This window comes from Lynx canadensis, chromosome A2 (genome assembly GCF_007474595.2).
Source record: "Lynx canadensis isolate LIC74 chromosome A2, mLynCan4.pri.v2, whole genome shotgun sequence".
Classification (NCBI taxonomy): domain Eukaryota; kingdom Metazoa; phylum Chordata; class Mammalia; order Carnivora; family Felidae; genus Lynx; species Lynx canadensis.
The window spans coordinates 107,040,201-107,058,586 of NC_044304.2; the positions used below are offsets into that span (position 1 = coordinate 107,040,201).

An 18,386-nucleotide genomic window follows, 5' to 3' on the forward strand; every position below is an offset into this window, starting at 1 on the left:
AAAACGTATAATCCCTCTAGGCTAAGAAACAAAATAAAAGCATAATTAATATTTATTTTCCATTTAATGATGCAATGTTATGACCAAATGTATCTGAAAAGCCACAGGGGTGACCGGGGGGCTGTTGGTTGTCTGACTCTTGATTTTGGCTGAGATCATGATCCCACGGTCATGGAATCGAGCCCCGCATCAGACTCTATGCTGACAGCACTGAGCCAGTTTGAGATTCTCTCTCTTCTTCACACTCTGTCCCTCACACTTTCTGTCTCTCTCTCAAAATAAGTAAATAAAACTTTTTTTAAATTTTAAAAAAATAATCATAGAAATTTTTATAAAGGAAAGTCACATAAAGGAAAGCAATAACATATATTTGTAAGTGTGTGCCCCGTCTAAAACTCTCTTATCTCCTCACTCTCACGAAACATTTTCCCTGCCATAATCTTAAATTTTTGTTAGACTAATTATTGCCAGAAAAACTGCAAAGAGAATGTAAACTAAGTATTTTCAAATGCCCTAGGACCTCCTACATTCTTCCAGTGTTACATTTTCCCAAATATATTCTTATCAAACAATAAGCTTAAAGTCAACATATTACAGTGACCAAAAGTTAACCAATAATTAACCAAGTGATTATTTTCTTTCCCAAATGCTAGGCATGATGATAATTACTACAGCTACCTAAAGTACTCAGAACAAACATTAGGCAAACAATTTGATAGCTTGGTATCAGAACCCACAAGGCAGACACTACCATTTTTTCAAATCTGATGAGGAATCGGAAGTACACAGTTGTTAAGCAACTTACTTGCTCGAAGTTAGCTACACACCTGTTGAGAAATAATCACACTTCAGAGCATGTTGCTTTACCAAATGGTATCTCTATTTTCCTAATCACTCCACTTAGGCATCTTGCTGTTTCCTTTAACACCTTGCCTTCCACAAAGCTCCTATGCACTCCACTGGCAGGTTCTATCAGTCCTTCCCTGAAAACACAACTCCAGTTTGTCTACTTGTCTTCATTTGCTTTATCATCACCCTGGTCCAGTCCTTTTATTCTCTAATTATGAAAACTATAGTACAAGTTCTTATTTGGAAAACTGTGATTGTCTACATTTTCACAATTTCTTCTTAAGTTTATGTTATAACCCTCAATTAACCTATTTTTGAAAACATAAATGTCATTGTGTTACGCTGCTTTTGAAACTCTTTCCAAGTTTCACTTCGTGCTTCAAATTCAATCTAATAAAATTCTTAACAAGACCACCAAGCCCCAGCATTATTTTGGCTCTTGATTATCTCTCCAATCTCCCCCACTCCATTGCTATCCACTATCTCTCGACTGATTCAAGAGTCACATCAGCCTTCCTTCAGCCCTTACAGTTTAGGAGGCTAATTCTCCTTCCCTATATTTTAAATCCAGTTTAATTTTTTTTTTCAACGTTTATTTTATTTTTGGGACAGAGAGGGACAGAGCATGAACGGGGGAGGGGCAGAGAGAGAGGGAGACACAGAATCGGAAACAGGCTCCAAGCTCCGAGCCATCAGCCCAGAGCCTGACGCGGGGCTCGAACTCACGGACCGCGAGATCGTGACCTGGCTGAAGTCGGACGCTTAACCGACTGCGCCACCCAGGCGCCCCTTAAATCCAGTTTAAATGTTACTTCCTCAGAGAGGTGTTCCTGACCATCTAGCTGGATACTTTCCCCCCATTATTCTCTAAATATGTTTGAGTCTTTCAGAGCTTTGACATATACTCCATATATTCCATATCTACAATTCATGTGTCTTTGACCACTGATAATAATATTTAAAATTGTTTCATAAGAAAATCATTAGAAAATGTTCCAAATGTAACTTCTATTTGATTTTGAGATTGAAGGCATTTATAAGTTTGGAATCTAAACAAAATCATTAATTTTCAAACATCAAAAATATTTTTTGAAAGAATACACAAGAAGCCACATGTGTGATTCTCTTCCTTTTAATCAATATGCATGTGTAAGTGCTGGCAAACACTAGCATCTTATAAGTAATGGTTCATTCTATCTGTCTGTTGGTCTGTAGATTCTATGAGATTTAATTCAGTGTTTCATGATATCCTTTTACTAAATTATATCCCTAATGAAACTTACAAATATATAATATACCGAGTTTTTAACTTAGTCTCCAATTCTGACATATACATATACATATACATATACATATACATATACATATACATAATATACACATGACTTAGAGTTTACCAGTAGGCCAAATACTCACAGAACAATTGTTCTCAAATTATTATTGTAAATCAGAGTCACTTATGGAGTTTGTTTAAAAAGAAAATCATCTGCCTAGGTCACCCCCAGAGATTTCCATTCAGCATATTTGGGGTGAGGTCAGGCCACTGTATTTTTAACAAGCTACGCAAGGGCTTTTTGATTCACATTGTTTTAGCAGACATTTTTTAAACGTTTCTAAGTGAATTTAGAAGATAAAATTAGATTTAAATTCTGGCTTTTTTAGCAAAATCTGGTTTTATTTTCTTTGTCATCTTCAGGTAAGTAGAGTCTATTAATGATACTTCAAATTATCTTAAGACCTTTTGAAATACTCCCTCCTTATCCTATTTCATACACAATATTCCACTTTGAATTCCTTGAGTGTATCAAGTCCCTTTCTCCTTCTGGGTCTCTGAAATTGAGATTCTTTCTTCCCTATAAAGTCTACCCTCAGTTCTATATGGCTGTCATTATCCACCAATTAGGGTTCTCCCTATGTTATCTTTTCATTTCCTCCGTGAGGCCTTTTGTTCTGTTGGTTATAGGTTTGCTTGTTAGTAGGAAGTCTCAAAATTTACATATGACTTTACATGCTGCTAGAATTCAAGGCCCCTTTGAAGGTAGATCTTGTTTTCTATTACTAACGTTGTATCCCAAGTACAGAACACACTGCCTGGTATAAAGCGGGTCTCAAAAAGTAAGTATTAATTAATGTATTCATTCCTGGACAAATCATTCATTAGCCTTTCAATTTTTTTCCTTTGTTTGTGATTTTGCTACACAACTCAGAGATTAAAAATCTGAACATTACTTTAAAGTTAACCCATGCTTATCTCATTTCTTAAGTTAGAAACCCCAAACCAATCAGGTTTAGAAACTTGCCATGCCCCATAAAGTCTATAATTGGTATCAGATTAAAGCCCAGCACTCACAGTCTAGCGATTGGTCCATTATTTGTTCCCTTACCCTAAATTATTGTTCAAAACTAGATACTGTGTCTCTCATAGCAATTATATTTGCTAACTTCACACGGCAGTTATCACATATAAAAAATGATGGGCTTAGGTGTTTTTTTTTGAGGGGGGGGGATGCTCTACACTGTATTTCTGTTTTTTAAGATTTTCATTATTGTGTTATGTTTTACCTCCTCCCCATCGCAGGCATCTTGCTAAGTCATTGCCGGTCCCAAGAGGCAGAATAGCAACTGGAGGATGCTTGACAACATTAGCCTTTTCTGTGGAATAGAAAAATTAAGATAAAATAAAATTTTCATCACAGATGGAAAAACAGTAAATAAGACAGCTTGGCATGAGGCTTCCCACTAGGTACTTACAAGCAGGAAAAGTGATGTTTTATAGCTATATACAATTATAAATTAAGATTAATTTGTGTGTATTTATAGCACTTTATTAAACACAAACAAATACCATAATTTACAAAGTGGTGGGAATTTTCAGGACTTATGCCCGAATAAAGCCTTTTAAAATTTTAACTCAGTTAAAAATTATGGTGGGTTTGATTTAAAATCACTGAAATTCTCAAGGATTCAGGTATATGCATCATAGGAATATACTAGAGGGCTATCATCAGAGTGGAGGTGAGCATTTCTGTAAAAAGTCCTTTTGCACACCAACTCTAGGTATATTTCACTTTAAGGAATAAAATTTTTGTTTCAAAAAATCAAACTCTAGAAGCTAGTAAAATGTTAAAAGTGTTTCACTGTGTTGTTCCTACCCATGGTGCTGCTTTGGGTCAGAGTAAACAACATAAGAACTAGGTAATTCTGAGATCAGCAGGGTTCTTTGAGATTAAGGTTTACAGAACATAGTGCTTTGGGTTCAGAACAGTAAAGATCTCTGCCATCAAAATTCCACATAGTTTTGTGTAAACCATCATATGCTTTTGATGACTCTCACAAACATATATTACTTTTCTTTATTTTTTCTACCTGCTCAGCCCTCAAAGTGAGTATGTGTCTGTGTGAAGAATGTGGAGACAACAGATTATTTAGGGATGGATATGCCCCAGTGTAGTCAGTGAGGCTTAGATTTGGGAGGCTAAAACAAACTCACAATATCGTACTGTTTTCACTAACATTCTTACAAGATCTCCGGCTCTATTCAAGCAGCTCTAATTTCTGCAGTTTGTGAATTCTGATTTTCTCCTTAGATAATGCACATTATACTATTTACATCTTTTATTGAAAGGCCCAAGAACACAGTTTTCAGTGTTTCTTAAAAAAAAATGGACTAAAGTCATAAGATGTTTACCAAAAGTGTATTGACAACATGCATTCACTTTTAATTTGAATACTTTCGTGTGTATGAAAAGATAGAATATTTTCACCTGCATTAACTAAATCAAAGTTTGCTTCAATTTACATAGACAGCAAAACTTCTTTTGAACCAACTATTTCCCTTTGGTGAAGGGCCCGTTTTTAACAAAGAATTGTTCAATGTAGTAGCTGAAGTGAGAACTAAAGAAATGGATATTTGTTTGGCATTTATCTCCTGTTAAAGGCTGGTACATGATCATTTTACTGACTTGTAATGAGTTGTGACATCTGACTGTCTCTGAAAAACTAGATAATTTTTCTCAACCATCAAGCTTTTGTGATTCATGTCTGCTTTTGATCCTCAGTCATGTATCTGCTTTGTTTGCTTATTTAAAAAAAATGTTTTAAAAGTTTAGAGAAGCAATATAAAATAAGGTTAGGTGTGAGCTCGAATCCTAGGTCTATCAATTCACAGCTCTTAAAACGTTGTTCTAATTATTTAACTTCTCCATATATTAAAGCCTCTCTCTATAAAATGGGATTATCAATACTATGTCAAAAAGTTGTGAGAATGAGGATGGATGGGGTAAAAATATTAGCACAAGGTCTATGAGATAGTTCATGATAAATAAAAAATAGCTATGGTAATAATAATGATTGATGCATGTAATATGAATGTAAACAGAGGGTAAGGTTTCGAGGCTCCATGCTTCAATGAAATAAGTGCATCTGTTTGGCACACATTTTATCACAAATGCTAAGATGCTCTTTGGCTCCCTCTTCGGGGCAAAGAAAGAAATGGAATTTGGAAAGCCTGATTTGAAAATAGCTCTGAGGATTTAGGAAATTCCAAGAGAAATGGATTTAAAAAAGAAGGAATTCTATATAGAAATTGCAAATTATTTTACCAATTAAAATTTCTAAATGTAGAAAATACATTAAGCCAGTAAATAACGTGCAACATGCCAGATGTCCGATTATACCACCGTAGCATTCAAAGATATCAATGCATTAAATAACATAAATAAAATATAAAGAATTTTCGGTTGCCAGTCTCACCCCAGCGACATTAAATATGTGTCTTCATTACCTATGCAGTCCAAAATCCATCCCACGGTTCCATCTCCACCACAGGCTAACACTCTGAAATCAGGAACATCACGGAAAAAGTTTAACCTGAAAAATAAGCATGTAATGGCACATGATTGATACTTTAAAATTAGGACTTGTAAAGTTTTGTATTCTTAGCATTTTGTCTAATGACAGACATTTTTAGTTTATGAAAACTGTCAGATAACATCAATGATCTTATTGAAAAATATTCAATAACTATCTAGAATAAAATTCTAAAATAAAAGAACATCTCGATTTAAACATATTTTAATTGTATATTCTAGATTCATCAACTCTTAAGTTTACAAAAACAAAACTAAGACGTTATAATTTTTATTAAAATATCCTCTCATATTTGATCTGCAACTCACAAATAATCCAAAGTGACAAACATTATAGTATTTAATTCAATAATTTTCATTAATCAAAAATGCTCTTTTGAATCATTATATAAATATAACTATTATGCCAGCAAATATATTTTTGAGAGTTTTCAGCCTTTCCACCACTGGAAGAAATCGATCACATTGCTTTTGGGGTTCTGTTTCCTTTGACTTAGAATTTGCAAATAGGAGGCTTCCCCTCGGCTATTGACATGGCCCTCTGTGTTTGCTACTGGGAACACTCAAGCCGAATTGCTGGGTGGGCTGCAATACATGACCACAGCTTCTGTTGCTAATGCAAAGAGCATCTGCTTGTTAAAGAAACCCACCTTGGGGAAAGCTAAAAAGGCAGGTATCGCAGGCAGTTATACAATTGTATATGCCTATTTTCTTGCAACAAAAATAAATAAATAAATAACTGAAACAAGACAGAAATATGTGGAATGTGTCTGTTTATCTCCCTTACCCAGGGGTAACCAACTGGTAGTAATATAATATTCAATCCTCCAGGAAATTTTTCTATATATTTACATATGTGAATGTACACATATGAGCATTATTATTCACATATTTTTAACGTGAATGGGATTATGCTATACATCCTGTTAATGTATTTGTGTCCATTTTTTATTTAAAAATGTGCAAGAGATCCTGCCATGTCAGCTCATATAGGGTTGCATCATGATTTATAATAAGTGAATGCATTATATAAGGTATACACTCTATGATCAAATAAACCATTTCCCTTCATGTACTTTTAAACTATTTCTAGTGTTTCACTAATACAAACAATAGGTATTATACTTAATACTATTTGAAGTACGTTTATGTGAACATGTGCATGTTTTGGAAAGCTAATCTTCTAGAAGAGAAATGTTCCAGTATACCATCATATTACTCTCTGAACAGCTCCCGCTATGAAAGATGTAAATATCGATTTCCTTCAACTTCAAAACACTGTAGGTAAACAACTTGAGGATATTTCTTCAGTAATAGTGAAAAATAGAATTATGCTATTATTGTCACATCACATATCCCTGCTTGCTAGTGGATTGAGCATATTTCTGTAGGTTTACACGTGTGTGATCTCTTCTGTGGACTGCATCTTCAAACCCTCGTCATCTTTTCCACTGAGTTGTTTTTTATTATTATCTTATGAATTCTACATATTATGAATGCTGTGTCTCATTCAAATTAGCATTATTACAAAAACAGTTTGTTAAAGTAATACAAACAGTGCGTAAATATAATAGAAATGTATAAAAATTTACTAAAACCCCACCATCGGATAATTAGAGCCATTAATATTTAGAACATGAAACTTCCAAGTATTTTCTTAGGTATTATATTGTGGATATAATGTTAGACATGTTGCAATATTTTCTTATAGACTATTTCCCATTTGTTTGCTCATATTATGTATAGCATAATATTATGCATAATTTAAGCACCTATGTACTAATTGCCCACCCCAAGGGAAGAACATTCCTAATAACTTACATAGACCTCTGTGGTCTTTCTCTCTTCCTCATACACAAAGGTGAGCACTATTCTGAATTCTTAGTCATTATGTGCATGCCATAGACAACATATTGTTCACTTTTTGCTTTTTCCACGTAGCATTATTACTAAGATTCATTCATGTGATAGCTGAAGTTATCTCCATGTATAGTTGAAATTATTTAATTTCTATTGGTAAATATCATTTAGGTGAATGTACCTTTTGAAATCCACGTCAGTGGACATTTGGATTGGCTCATTTATGTTCTTAAAAAAACTGTACTGGAAACCAATTTGTCAATAAATTTCATATATATATAAAAAAATAAAAAAAAACTGTACTGGACATATTCCTAGGTTTCGTGGACAGTTGCTACTTTCAGAGTAGGATATACTTATATGCAACTCTAGTTTCCCAAAGAAGTCTTACCAGTGCATGCATCCATTCACAGTATAGATAAAATTTGGCTGAGCCCATTCTAACACTTATAATGTCACACTTCTTAATTTCATGCATTTCCTCTTTTGTGAAATGGTTATTCATGACTTTTATTTCTTTACTCCTTTGTCTCTTGTTTCTTTTAAAATTGTCTTTGTTTTTAAAAAAAAAAGTCTTTAATTGTTCTTAATTTTAATGCTTTTTTTTGCAACTATCTTCTATAAGTTGTTTTTTTTTTTTTACTTTAATGTGTATTTTAATACACAAGATTTTAATGCATTCAAATTCATCAATCTTTTCATAAGTGGTTAGCCCTTTGGCCTATATTGTGTAACAAAAGTTTGCTTACTTGGAGGTCTGAAGATAATTCATATATAATCTTTTTTAAAATTTCAGTTTTGCTTTTGACGATTCTTTGTGGTGGTACAAGGTAGGGATCCCTTTATTCACTTCCTGTTCTCTCCCTTTCTCCCTCCCTCCATCCTCTCTTTCTTTTTGTCTCTTTCTTTCTCCCTTCCTTCCCTCTATCTTTCCTTGTGGCTCTTGTGCACCAATTATTCTCTCTTCTTTGTTCTTTTTATTTATTGAATAATTCCACTTCCTAGCTCCACCATAAATCAGATTTCTATACATGAGTACATTTCTTTTTGAACTGTTTTATTTTATTCATAAATTTGTCCATCCCTCAACCAGTACCACATTCTTTTAATTCCTTAAGTAATTTTATAATAAGTCTGTATCTCATAGAGTGTAAAGAATCTAGGCTATTATCCCTTCTTTGCTTTTCTATATACATTTTAAAGTTAACTTGTCCTATTCCACACACACAAAATAACAAACAAAACCAATTATGATTTTGAACAAAGTAACATTCAGCCTATAGATCAATTTTGGGAGAATTAATGTTTGTATAATGTAGTGAAGTTTCCTCATCCATGATACAGCATGTTTGATTTATTTTAGATATTGCTTAGTGTCCTTCAATAAAGCTTTTAATTTTCTGCTTCCAGGTCTTGCATATGTGTTATTAGGTTTATTCTTGGTTGTTTTATAATTTGTGTTGGTATACTAAATATTACTAAAATAGTTTATTACTGATGTTTTGTTGCTGGTATAAGAAAATATATTTGACTTTTATATTTTGATCTTGCAAAGAGCCACATTACTCGTGTTGGTTTCTATTGACTATATTTTGTAGATTCACTTGGATTTCTATGTAAATAATTGTATGATATGCTGATAATAATGGTACTATTAGTGATCTCCAATCTTTCTAATTGTTATTTCTTTTCATGCTGTCTAATATATTAGAGCTCTAATATATTGCTGAACTGGGATATTCATAGAGAACACCCATATTTTTTTCCTAAATTTAAGCGGAATATTTCTGTACTTTCCCCCACTTAATATGATGTTTTTGTACAGATTTTCTTATTTTCTTCTTTTTTGAATGACACCTTTTATAAGGTTTATAAAATTTCCTTCTATTCCTGTTATAGTAGGGGTTTTTTATTATGAGTAAATGTTTAAATTTTTTCTGCATCTTTTAAGATATTGATATGGTTGATCTCATTTAATCAGTAATGTAGGGATACACATTTAGATATTTTTGCATTATTAAAATACCCTTACAGTACTTTACATACCCAAATTGGATATTGTTTGTTACTATTTTGTAGAGAACTGGATTTAGTTTGCTAATATTTTCCTTAGACATTTTGAATCTATATTGATCAAAACAGACTTACTATTTTTCTTCCTCCTACCCTCTCTAATTTTTGTCAAAATTATTCATAACTCATAAAATTAGTTCTGGAATATGCCTTCATTTTAATTTTTTTGGAAGCATCTGTACAATTTTTGGAAGGTAGCACTTGCATATAAACTATCCAATTTCTGGTGAGTCTTTATCTCTTTCTTTTTTATATAATTTTTTCAATTCACTTAATAATTGTTGAACAAAATTTCTATTTTTAATACTCCCTAAATCAGTTTTTGCCATAATATATCCTATTAATTTATCTCCTAAATTTTCAAACATTGACTCGCTGAAGCGTAGAAAAGTTTTTCAAAATATGCTGGCAGATGAAAAGTTTACTGTAGAGCTAATTGTTTCTGGTGAAAGCCTAACCATCCATTTGACTCACCATTGTTCTTCTACTCCATGATGATGTTTCATCTGTTATTCATTCTTGTTTCTTTTAAAATTGTCATCATTGGTTCTTCAGCAGCATCCTACCCCCAAACATAAACCCCATGTGACTGTCAGACCAGCTTACTCTCTGTAAATAAATTGCTAAATGGATTGAAAAATTGACCTCTCTATCTCAGCCTCTTATTCCACTCAATCCATGCTGTTTTCCCTAGAGATTCATTCATTCCTTATTTCACTCATTCACTGAATAGTGGCCTTGGAAAATTATTTAATCATTCTGAGCCTCAGTTTCCTTTCTTTAAAATGAAGTTAATAACATTTGCTTCATTGGGCTGTCTTAAGAAACAAACAATATGTATATGTAAATTACATTGTACTATCCACAGGTTATTACTGATTCAATCATTTTCCCTTCATTAAAAGTAGTATATATGTTTTATAGGTCAGAGTGTCATGCCTTTATTTCCACCCCTCCCTCTCCCTCAGTGTTCTGGTAAAATCATCACAGGGAGAACTTACTACCAAGCAAACCTGGATGGACAATGAGAAGTTTTCCTACCTCCAATCTGAAACTGTGGCCGGTGAACTACAGGGAGGCCTACTTATGGCATTACGGCCAGAACGTGCAGAGAAAAACAGGTCTGAGTGAGAACAAATGAATCCAAGAGACTTGGCAAGAACCAAACTGCAGGGCCCTGCATGGGCACTAACTTTTTACTCATTAAGCTGTAAAGACCAGCAGATATGAGGATCCCACTTCACATGACATCCTAACAATAAGAAGGATGAGGGAATAAGGAGTGTCTGCAAAAATGTGTGTTTGTGGAAACTTTGGTGCTGTGTATTATACTTTCACCTACCAATTTCAGAGGTCCACTTGCAGAATTAATACATATTAATATTTCTCAATCAAGTAATCATGTGTGGCTCCGGAATTTATTTAGGTTACGTTTATGGAAATGTACTGAAATTAAAACTTAAGGTGATTTATGAAGTGGATTAATAATTGCTGAGTTTCCAGGGTTGGTCATCAGTGCTCTCCTAGGACAGTTACTATTCAGCCGCAATAGCTACATGTGAAGGAGATCTAATATTAATGTACAGCTTTAGTAGCTCTGTGTCGGCTGCTTTCCTACCACATTTACTCAACAGCCAACACTACAGCACACACTGTAAAAAAGGGTGGTGAGATCTTCAAGCTTAATATCACTGAAAGCAAATCAAGATATTGCATCTAAGATTTAGAAGTCTACTTTCCATTGCTAAGAAGTGTTAGGATAAAACTGACAAAGAAGATTGAGGAAGTTTTAATAGTTACCTGACAATAGTATTTAACACACACACAAGGAAAACTTTTTTTAAAAAGAGAAAAGAAAAGCTATAGTATGGATTCCATAATCTTGGAAAATATATGTGTATAGCTATTAAACAATGCATATATTATAAAATTATATTCTTTGATATTTACAAGAAATCAGTATGAGATTCATAAATATTGTCAGCATAATAATGCAGGATGAGTTCTCATCAGTACACACTATTCATATTTCTTAGCATTAAAGAAACACAAGGTTGAAGGATCCAAAATGACTTTGTTATATGTCCTCAACTCTTCCTTTTCCTCTTCTTTGCTCAGAAAAAATGTATCAAGAGCTTGCCTTAAGAAAGGTCTGCATTTTGATTTAGGCATTTTGAGCCAGAAACAAGCATACTTATCTCTTATTATTTAGCTCAATTCATAGTCATACCTTCAGGTACACAGTTAAATATTACTCTTATGGTTATAAGATTAAATGGCTTCACAATTGCCTCACTAAAATCAGATTGAATCTTCTGAATTGTGATGTTGCTATTGTTTTTGAAACCATATTGCTAGTCTAGAAAAATAATGTTTGATATCTTCCACTTCATTTCCTAATACCCAGACCGCATCTATACATACCTTGGTATCACTGGATACTATTATTGCTGCCGCAGTCACATTGGAAAACCTATGCATGAAGCAATTATGTTCCCCAAAGTCTCCTCTCTACTGTATATTGCCAATTCACAAAATATATTCCACGGCACCTGGGTGGCTCAGTCGGTTCAGCATCCGACTTCTGCTCAGGTCATGATCTCATGGTTTGTGAGTTCAAGCCCCCATTGTGCTCTGCTGACAGCTGGGATCCTGGAGCCTGCTTCGGGTTCTGTGTCTCCTTCTCTCTCTGCCCCTCCCCTACTCATGGTCTGTCTCACTCTGTCTCTCAAAAATAAATAAACGTTAAAAAATTTTGTCTACAAAATACATTCTTATATAGTGTCCTTTTCTGTGGATCTTGATAATGTCAGCTTCAAAGTGATTACTCATCAACTGTAATATGCCTCCCCCATCATTTCAGCTTAAAGTAAAACTACTTATAACCATGTCCTCCCATCTCATATCTTATGTATTCTCTTTTACTAAGAAAATATAAAGGTTAGGTAAACTAGCAAATGCACCTGTTTTAACAAATTTGGCTAGTCTTTCAAGGATACTGTATGAAAGATGGATTTATACTGTTTTGCCAAGAGGGCATTTCATGTAGATAAGTGGGACAGTCATACAAAATGTAACTTGAACTCCTCATGATGAACCCAGTATAAATGCTGTTATCACCACAGCCAGAAATAACTTCCAGAGTATTGGAGAAAACATGTATCCCAATGAACCATTGATAACTGAAACATTAATTTTATTATCTCTGGAAAAATCAAAAACATATTTTATGCATATGTATTTTACAAGAGAAGGAGAGAAAGAGTACAGGAGAAAGGCAGTGAGAAATGACAGAGATAATGAGAGACAGAAAATAAGAGAATATTTTTCCTGGGAAACCTCTATTATCTTATTAAATAACCTTAATGTTCTTCCTCACATAAAATGAGTTAGAGAGGATAAATCAGCAAACAATTGGCTCTGTAATGTGGTCCAAACATTCGGTTCCTTTTTCACTAATGCACATAATTCTTGGAAAATTAGTGTGTTAAAAATATCAAACTCTCTCACATCATTTTTCAATGAATAAAAACAAATAGTTAGCTAAAATAGTTTTGGCCTTTTACTGAAACTATTCATGATTTCATTTGTATAATAAAATACTTCTGTAAAGATCTTACTTTAAAATATACTTATTCTGGTATGTAGAAAATAGCAACTGATTTAGGATTTCTTAAATATATATATAAACATAAATTAGTATTTAAGGACCAAGTAGCTGAGGAACATAAAACAACCTTTTTTTTTTTTAGACTTTTTTTTAGACATTTCCTCTCATCTCTACATGTTAAGAGTTTTCTGCATTAGAATGGGAGGTAGGTGATTTGACTCAGTATTTATCTAACTATATTTAGTACTGTAAATATGCAATGAACCTTATGGCCAGGTACATGTGTCTTCATCCCTCAAAATCCTAATGTGTGTTTGTGTGTGTGTGTGTGTGTGTGTGTATGTGTGCATGTTTAAATACATATATACATAAATATATACACACACAGTTTGCCTACTAACATATATGCATATGTTTGAAAATGTAATTTAAATATTTCTTCTAAGTTTATAATTATATGACTACAACATGAGTAGAAAAGACTGAAAATTTTGAAGTGAAGAATGAAGAGAAAAATATGATGAAGAGTTTTAATTTAGCCAGAAATCACACATATTTCCTGATCGTTCAAAGAAGTTAACTCGGAAGAATTCATTCCTAATACTTCCAGTTGGAAAGCACAAAGGATCTGTGGTCCAAAGGACATTATCTAAAATTAACTCCTAAAATGTAACACCAAAAATGATTAGGTTGCTTAGGTCTTTTTGGCAAATCTACTCAAATCCATTTTGTCATTTTAATGCTTTTATTAGTAGTAATTAGAATGAGTTTTTTATATGCATTAGATCATTCCACCAAGTTAATTTCAGAATGTGAAGTAAGAAGGTATTGTGAATTATGAAATACATCTGAACTTCTATGGAGGAAAAAAAATACTTTGACAGGGATCAAATACAAAAGAATAGTTATAAATATCTAAGAGAGTTACGTTTAATAGAATATTTATACACTGAGAAAAGTAACTTTTATGAATGACACAGCACCTGCATTGATCCCTTTATTTAATATGCATTTATTAACTACAACTCTGTGCCAGGAACTGAGTTAGATTCCAGAGACCGAAAAGCAAGACAGAGTCCTTGCCTCCAGTATCTGACTGGTTTATTTGAGAAAGCAGACAAAATAACACACAGTTCAGGTCACAATAGAAAGTTCTCTAGGAGTAGTTGATGCAGATTAAATTGAGGAGTATATCAAGGTAAGTTAATTCTCTGATGAACTGGGAACTGGATGTGAGCGAAGGATTAATATATAAGAAGAAGGGTGAATAAAGGATACCAGGAAAGTGATTAGATCAGAAATTCTGGACAGTGTGAAATAATGCATTGTCAGAAGAGAAGGGACAGTGTTATTCATCATATTATGGAATAGAAGTCAGTGAGCAAGTTTGAGAAAGGGGAAAAAATAGTTTCATACTAGACATGCAAAATTTGAGACATCTACAGGATACTAACCTGGAAATGTTGTCTAGAAGTTGTACAAATCTATATGGGACTGCAGAAAGAAATCTGAGATGGAAGGCAATATTCAGAAACAATCCAAATATATTTTGATGATCAAAATCAAGAAAGTAAGAAGAGGAACATACAATAAAGGTTAAAAGGGTCGTGATGGAATACAGCAGACAAAGATTTTCTCTTTTTTGGGATTAAAACCTTGAGCAAATTATTTAAACCGTCTGATCATGAGCTTCCTTATCTGCAAATGGAGAAAATGCCCAAGTGATAAGTTTGTTGTATTTTGACCTACCTATTCCTGACCTATGCCCAACAAATCACCATTATTTTATTATTATAAAGTTAAGGAAGCATATATGCATGAAACAGAGTTCTGAATATGAAATTCTAGGAAGATATAATTTTCAAGGGATGAACCAGGAAGGATGTATCCAGTTACATAAGAAGCAGCAACAGTAGAGATTGGATACAATTATTTCCTAATATCCAAGGGAGAGGAGACTTTTAAAAATAAACAGGGCTTTATTTAACATCTTGAAGTTTATTATTGACAATAGCAGTCTCCATAGAGAGTCTCCCAACTACACTGAAGAGGAAATGGAAGAGTGGAACAATAGTTCACACAGGCATTGCTTAATCATTTAAAGTTCTGCCAAAATATGAAGCCAAAATATTAATAACTTCCTTTATAACACACACAAGAAAACGTGGAATTGTACATGAACATTAATATGGAAAAATCATTTGATCTAAATGAAAAGTCATGCTTCAAAGAGTGATAGGCAAAGAGATTTTCTGTAGTTTAAATGGTTGTTTTGAGAAGATAATTAGCTATTAATTTTGAAGCAGATACTGATGCTTCTACAGTGTATTTGTGCTTACAGTTTAAATATGGTCAATGATATCACTAGAGCTCCCATTGTCGATGGTATATATTGGTAAGTATTCCATAAAAATTATGTATTCATAATCAATTATTTCTGAGAAAATAGGAACTCAGACCTGAATTTTTCATTTAATATTTGTATTGATTTTTTAGCTACTTTTTGTTTAAAAGTTTTATTGCAAAATAAGAAAACTATTACAAACAAATATTTATAAACTATATGTTTATTTTTTTTAACATTTATTCATTTTTGAGAGACACAGAGAGACAGGGCATGAGCATGGGAGGGACAGAGAGAGAGGGAGACACAGAATCTGAAGCAGACTCCAAACTCTGAGCTAACAGCAGAGCTTGACCCAGGGCTTGAACCCATGAAATGGGAGATCATGACCTCAGCCAAAGTCTGACACTTAACTGACTGAACCACCCAGGTGCCCCCAAACTACATATTTAGTTAAAGAAAATACTGAAGAAGAGTATTCAAACTATTCACTAAAATTCTTGGCAGGGCTGCTCAACTTCTCTTCTTCACATTTATTTAATACACATCTAACCAATGATTTCCCCCAATTTCCACTGACATTGCTGATTGGTACATTTCTTCTCCTTTGCATCTCACAAGGGGATAGGAGGCAGTGGCCAAGGCATAAGGGGCTGGTAGACCAGTTAGCCAACAGGGTGTTTACTGAACATTTAATTTTATTTTTGAACTCACTGCATACTGTACTTCAGAAGAAATTGTTGCTTGTCTTTGTGTGTGGGAAAGATCAGGAAAAGAGAGGTTTTTTTTTTTTTCTGGTAATGTTTCAGACGTAATGATTACATACTGAAGCGTGAACACCATTCACTGGACAGGTATGTATCTTTTACCCTACTAGAGGAAAACCTGGCAGAGACTGGATATACAGTAGAGCTCCCAAACTCATCATCATCAGAGTTTACTATAATGTACTGATTAATGATAATATTTAAATTAAAAATGCAAAATTCCTGGGCAAATACTAAATTGGGATGGATGCTGGAAAACCAGGAATAGACCAGAAGAGTCTTGGGTAAATCTAATTATTATACTCACTATATCTGTAGGACCCTATGTGATTTGGCCCCTCAGTAACATATTCCTGTGCTATTTCTATCCTTTCTGGTTCAGCCACCATGGCCATCTTGCTAATCTCCCCCAAGCATGTCAATACTGTCCCATCCTGATGCTCTTCTCCTTGGTCCTCCCTCTACTTTAAATGATCTTCTATGAGATGGCCAAATGGCTTGCTCCCTCATCTCCTTCATGTCTATACTTGGTGACTTCTTCCCTGCACAGCGTATATAAAAGAACAGACAACTCACTACCCATGTATATTCTCTTTACTTTCTCTGCTGACGTAATGTATATTTTGTTAGTTTAATTTGTCTTCCTCCACTGAAACATAAAGCCATGTGAGTAGAAACTGTTATCTCTTTGTTCAAACTGGACTGGCACTTCTAAGACTTGTTCCTCACATCTGTTAGCCATTTAATAAATATATACTGATTCAATTTATGTCACTATCATTGTTGTGATTATTGAGCTATGTTTTACTTTTTACTTAGCTGTTGCATCGTTATTCTATTTTTGGTATGGATTACACTGCCCACTGTTATTCCTTTTAATTAAATTATAGGACTAAGCTATATGATCATCACTCTTAAAAGATTCTGACATAAATATCTACTAAGAGTTATCTCATTTTCACTCATTAGTAGGGACGTGTCCTTTAACTGCCTGGGGTGGATGGGAAAAGTTGTACCAGAAAAGACACTGGGCAGGTTAGCAAATTGTGAATACTCAAATAAACTAGTTTGGTAATTATTAGAAACTTTTCTTTCATGGGATAAAATAAAAAACAGGTTAAGGAATATAGATAAATGAATTGGTTATTTCTAACAGCCAATTCATGTGAAACTGTTCTTTTTAGAGTGTTCAAGGAATTTAGAATCACATGGGTCTCTAGTATAACTGCTATTCAGCCAACGAGTATTGCTTTCTTTGTGAGATGAATAACAAAAGTTCAGTATTTCCAACATCTTTCAAGTCATAATTCATTTGCTGATATATGTGGAAAGTGACTATAAAGTTGTAATACCCCAAATTGGGGAGTTCTTCTTTAAGGCAGGTGATTATATGACTTTGTTAATTGTAGGAGCACATTGTTTTGTTACCTTTACTACCCATAGATTTTTAATATAAAAAAATATAAAAACCTTTACTACCCATAGATATTTACTAAAAAATCGACTTCAAACTCATTTACTCTAGTGATAAAGACAGCATTAAGCTCACACATTTAATTGATGGGTTGTAGCTCACAAAATCATCATAAAGTAGGATTAATCATAAGGATTGGAAGGGTGAGAGAAGGGCTTTATTTTTACTTTGCCAACAATTTTTTACAACCAGCAACATTATTTTTCTGGATATTTCCAGTAGAGTTGGATTGAATTTTTATGATCTTTTTCTCAGCCTTCTGAGGAATTTTGTTTAGCTCCCTGACATAACAAGATTTCATAACAAGAGACATATGTAGTAGGTCATCGGTTCTGATTCAAGATGGATTTTATTTACATAAAATATGGTAGAAATTTTGTTATATAAAATTATATCTTAAATTATGAAAGTAGTAGATACAATTCGTGGAATCTGTTAATCTTTCCTAAGTTACACATTTATTGTAATAGGAAAATATATTAAAATTTTTCACTATGCAAGTATGCATACTTGGAATATGAGAATCTGTAGACTGTTAACT

The 18,386-nt window shown here is 33.4% G+C and overlaps 1 protein-coding gene across 1 annotated transcript in view; it reads right to left on the reverse strand.

Annotated features, from left to right (window-relative positions):
* The window catches only part of DGKB (diacylglycerol kinase beta), a 715,928-nt gene that overhangs the window by 420,757 nt on the left and 276,785 nt on the right, over nt 1-18,386 (reverse strand). The window contains 2 exon segments of the mRNA XM_032592421.1: nt 3,412-3,501; nt 5,633-5,718. Coding sequence (XP_032448312.1) covers nt 3,412-3,501; nt 5,633-5,718 — 176 coding nt within the window.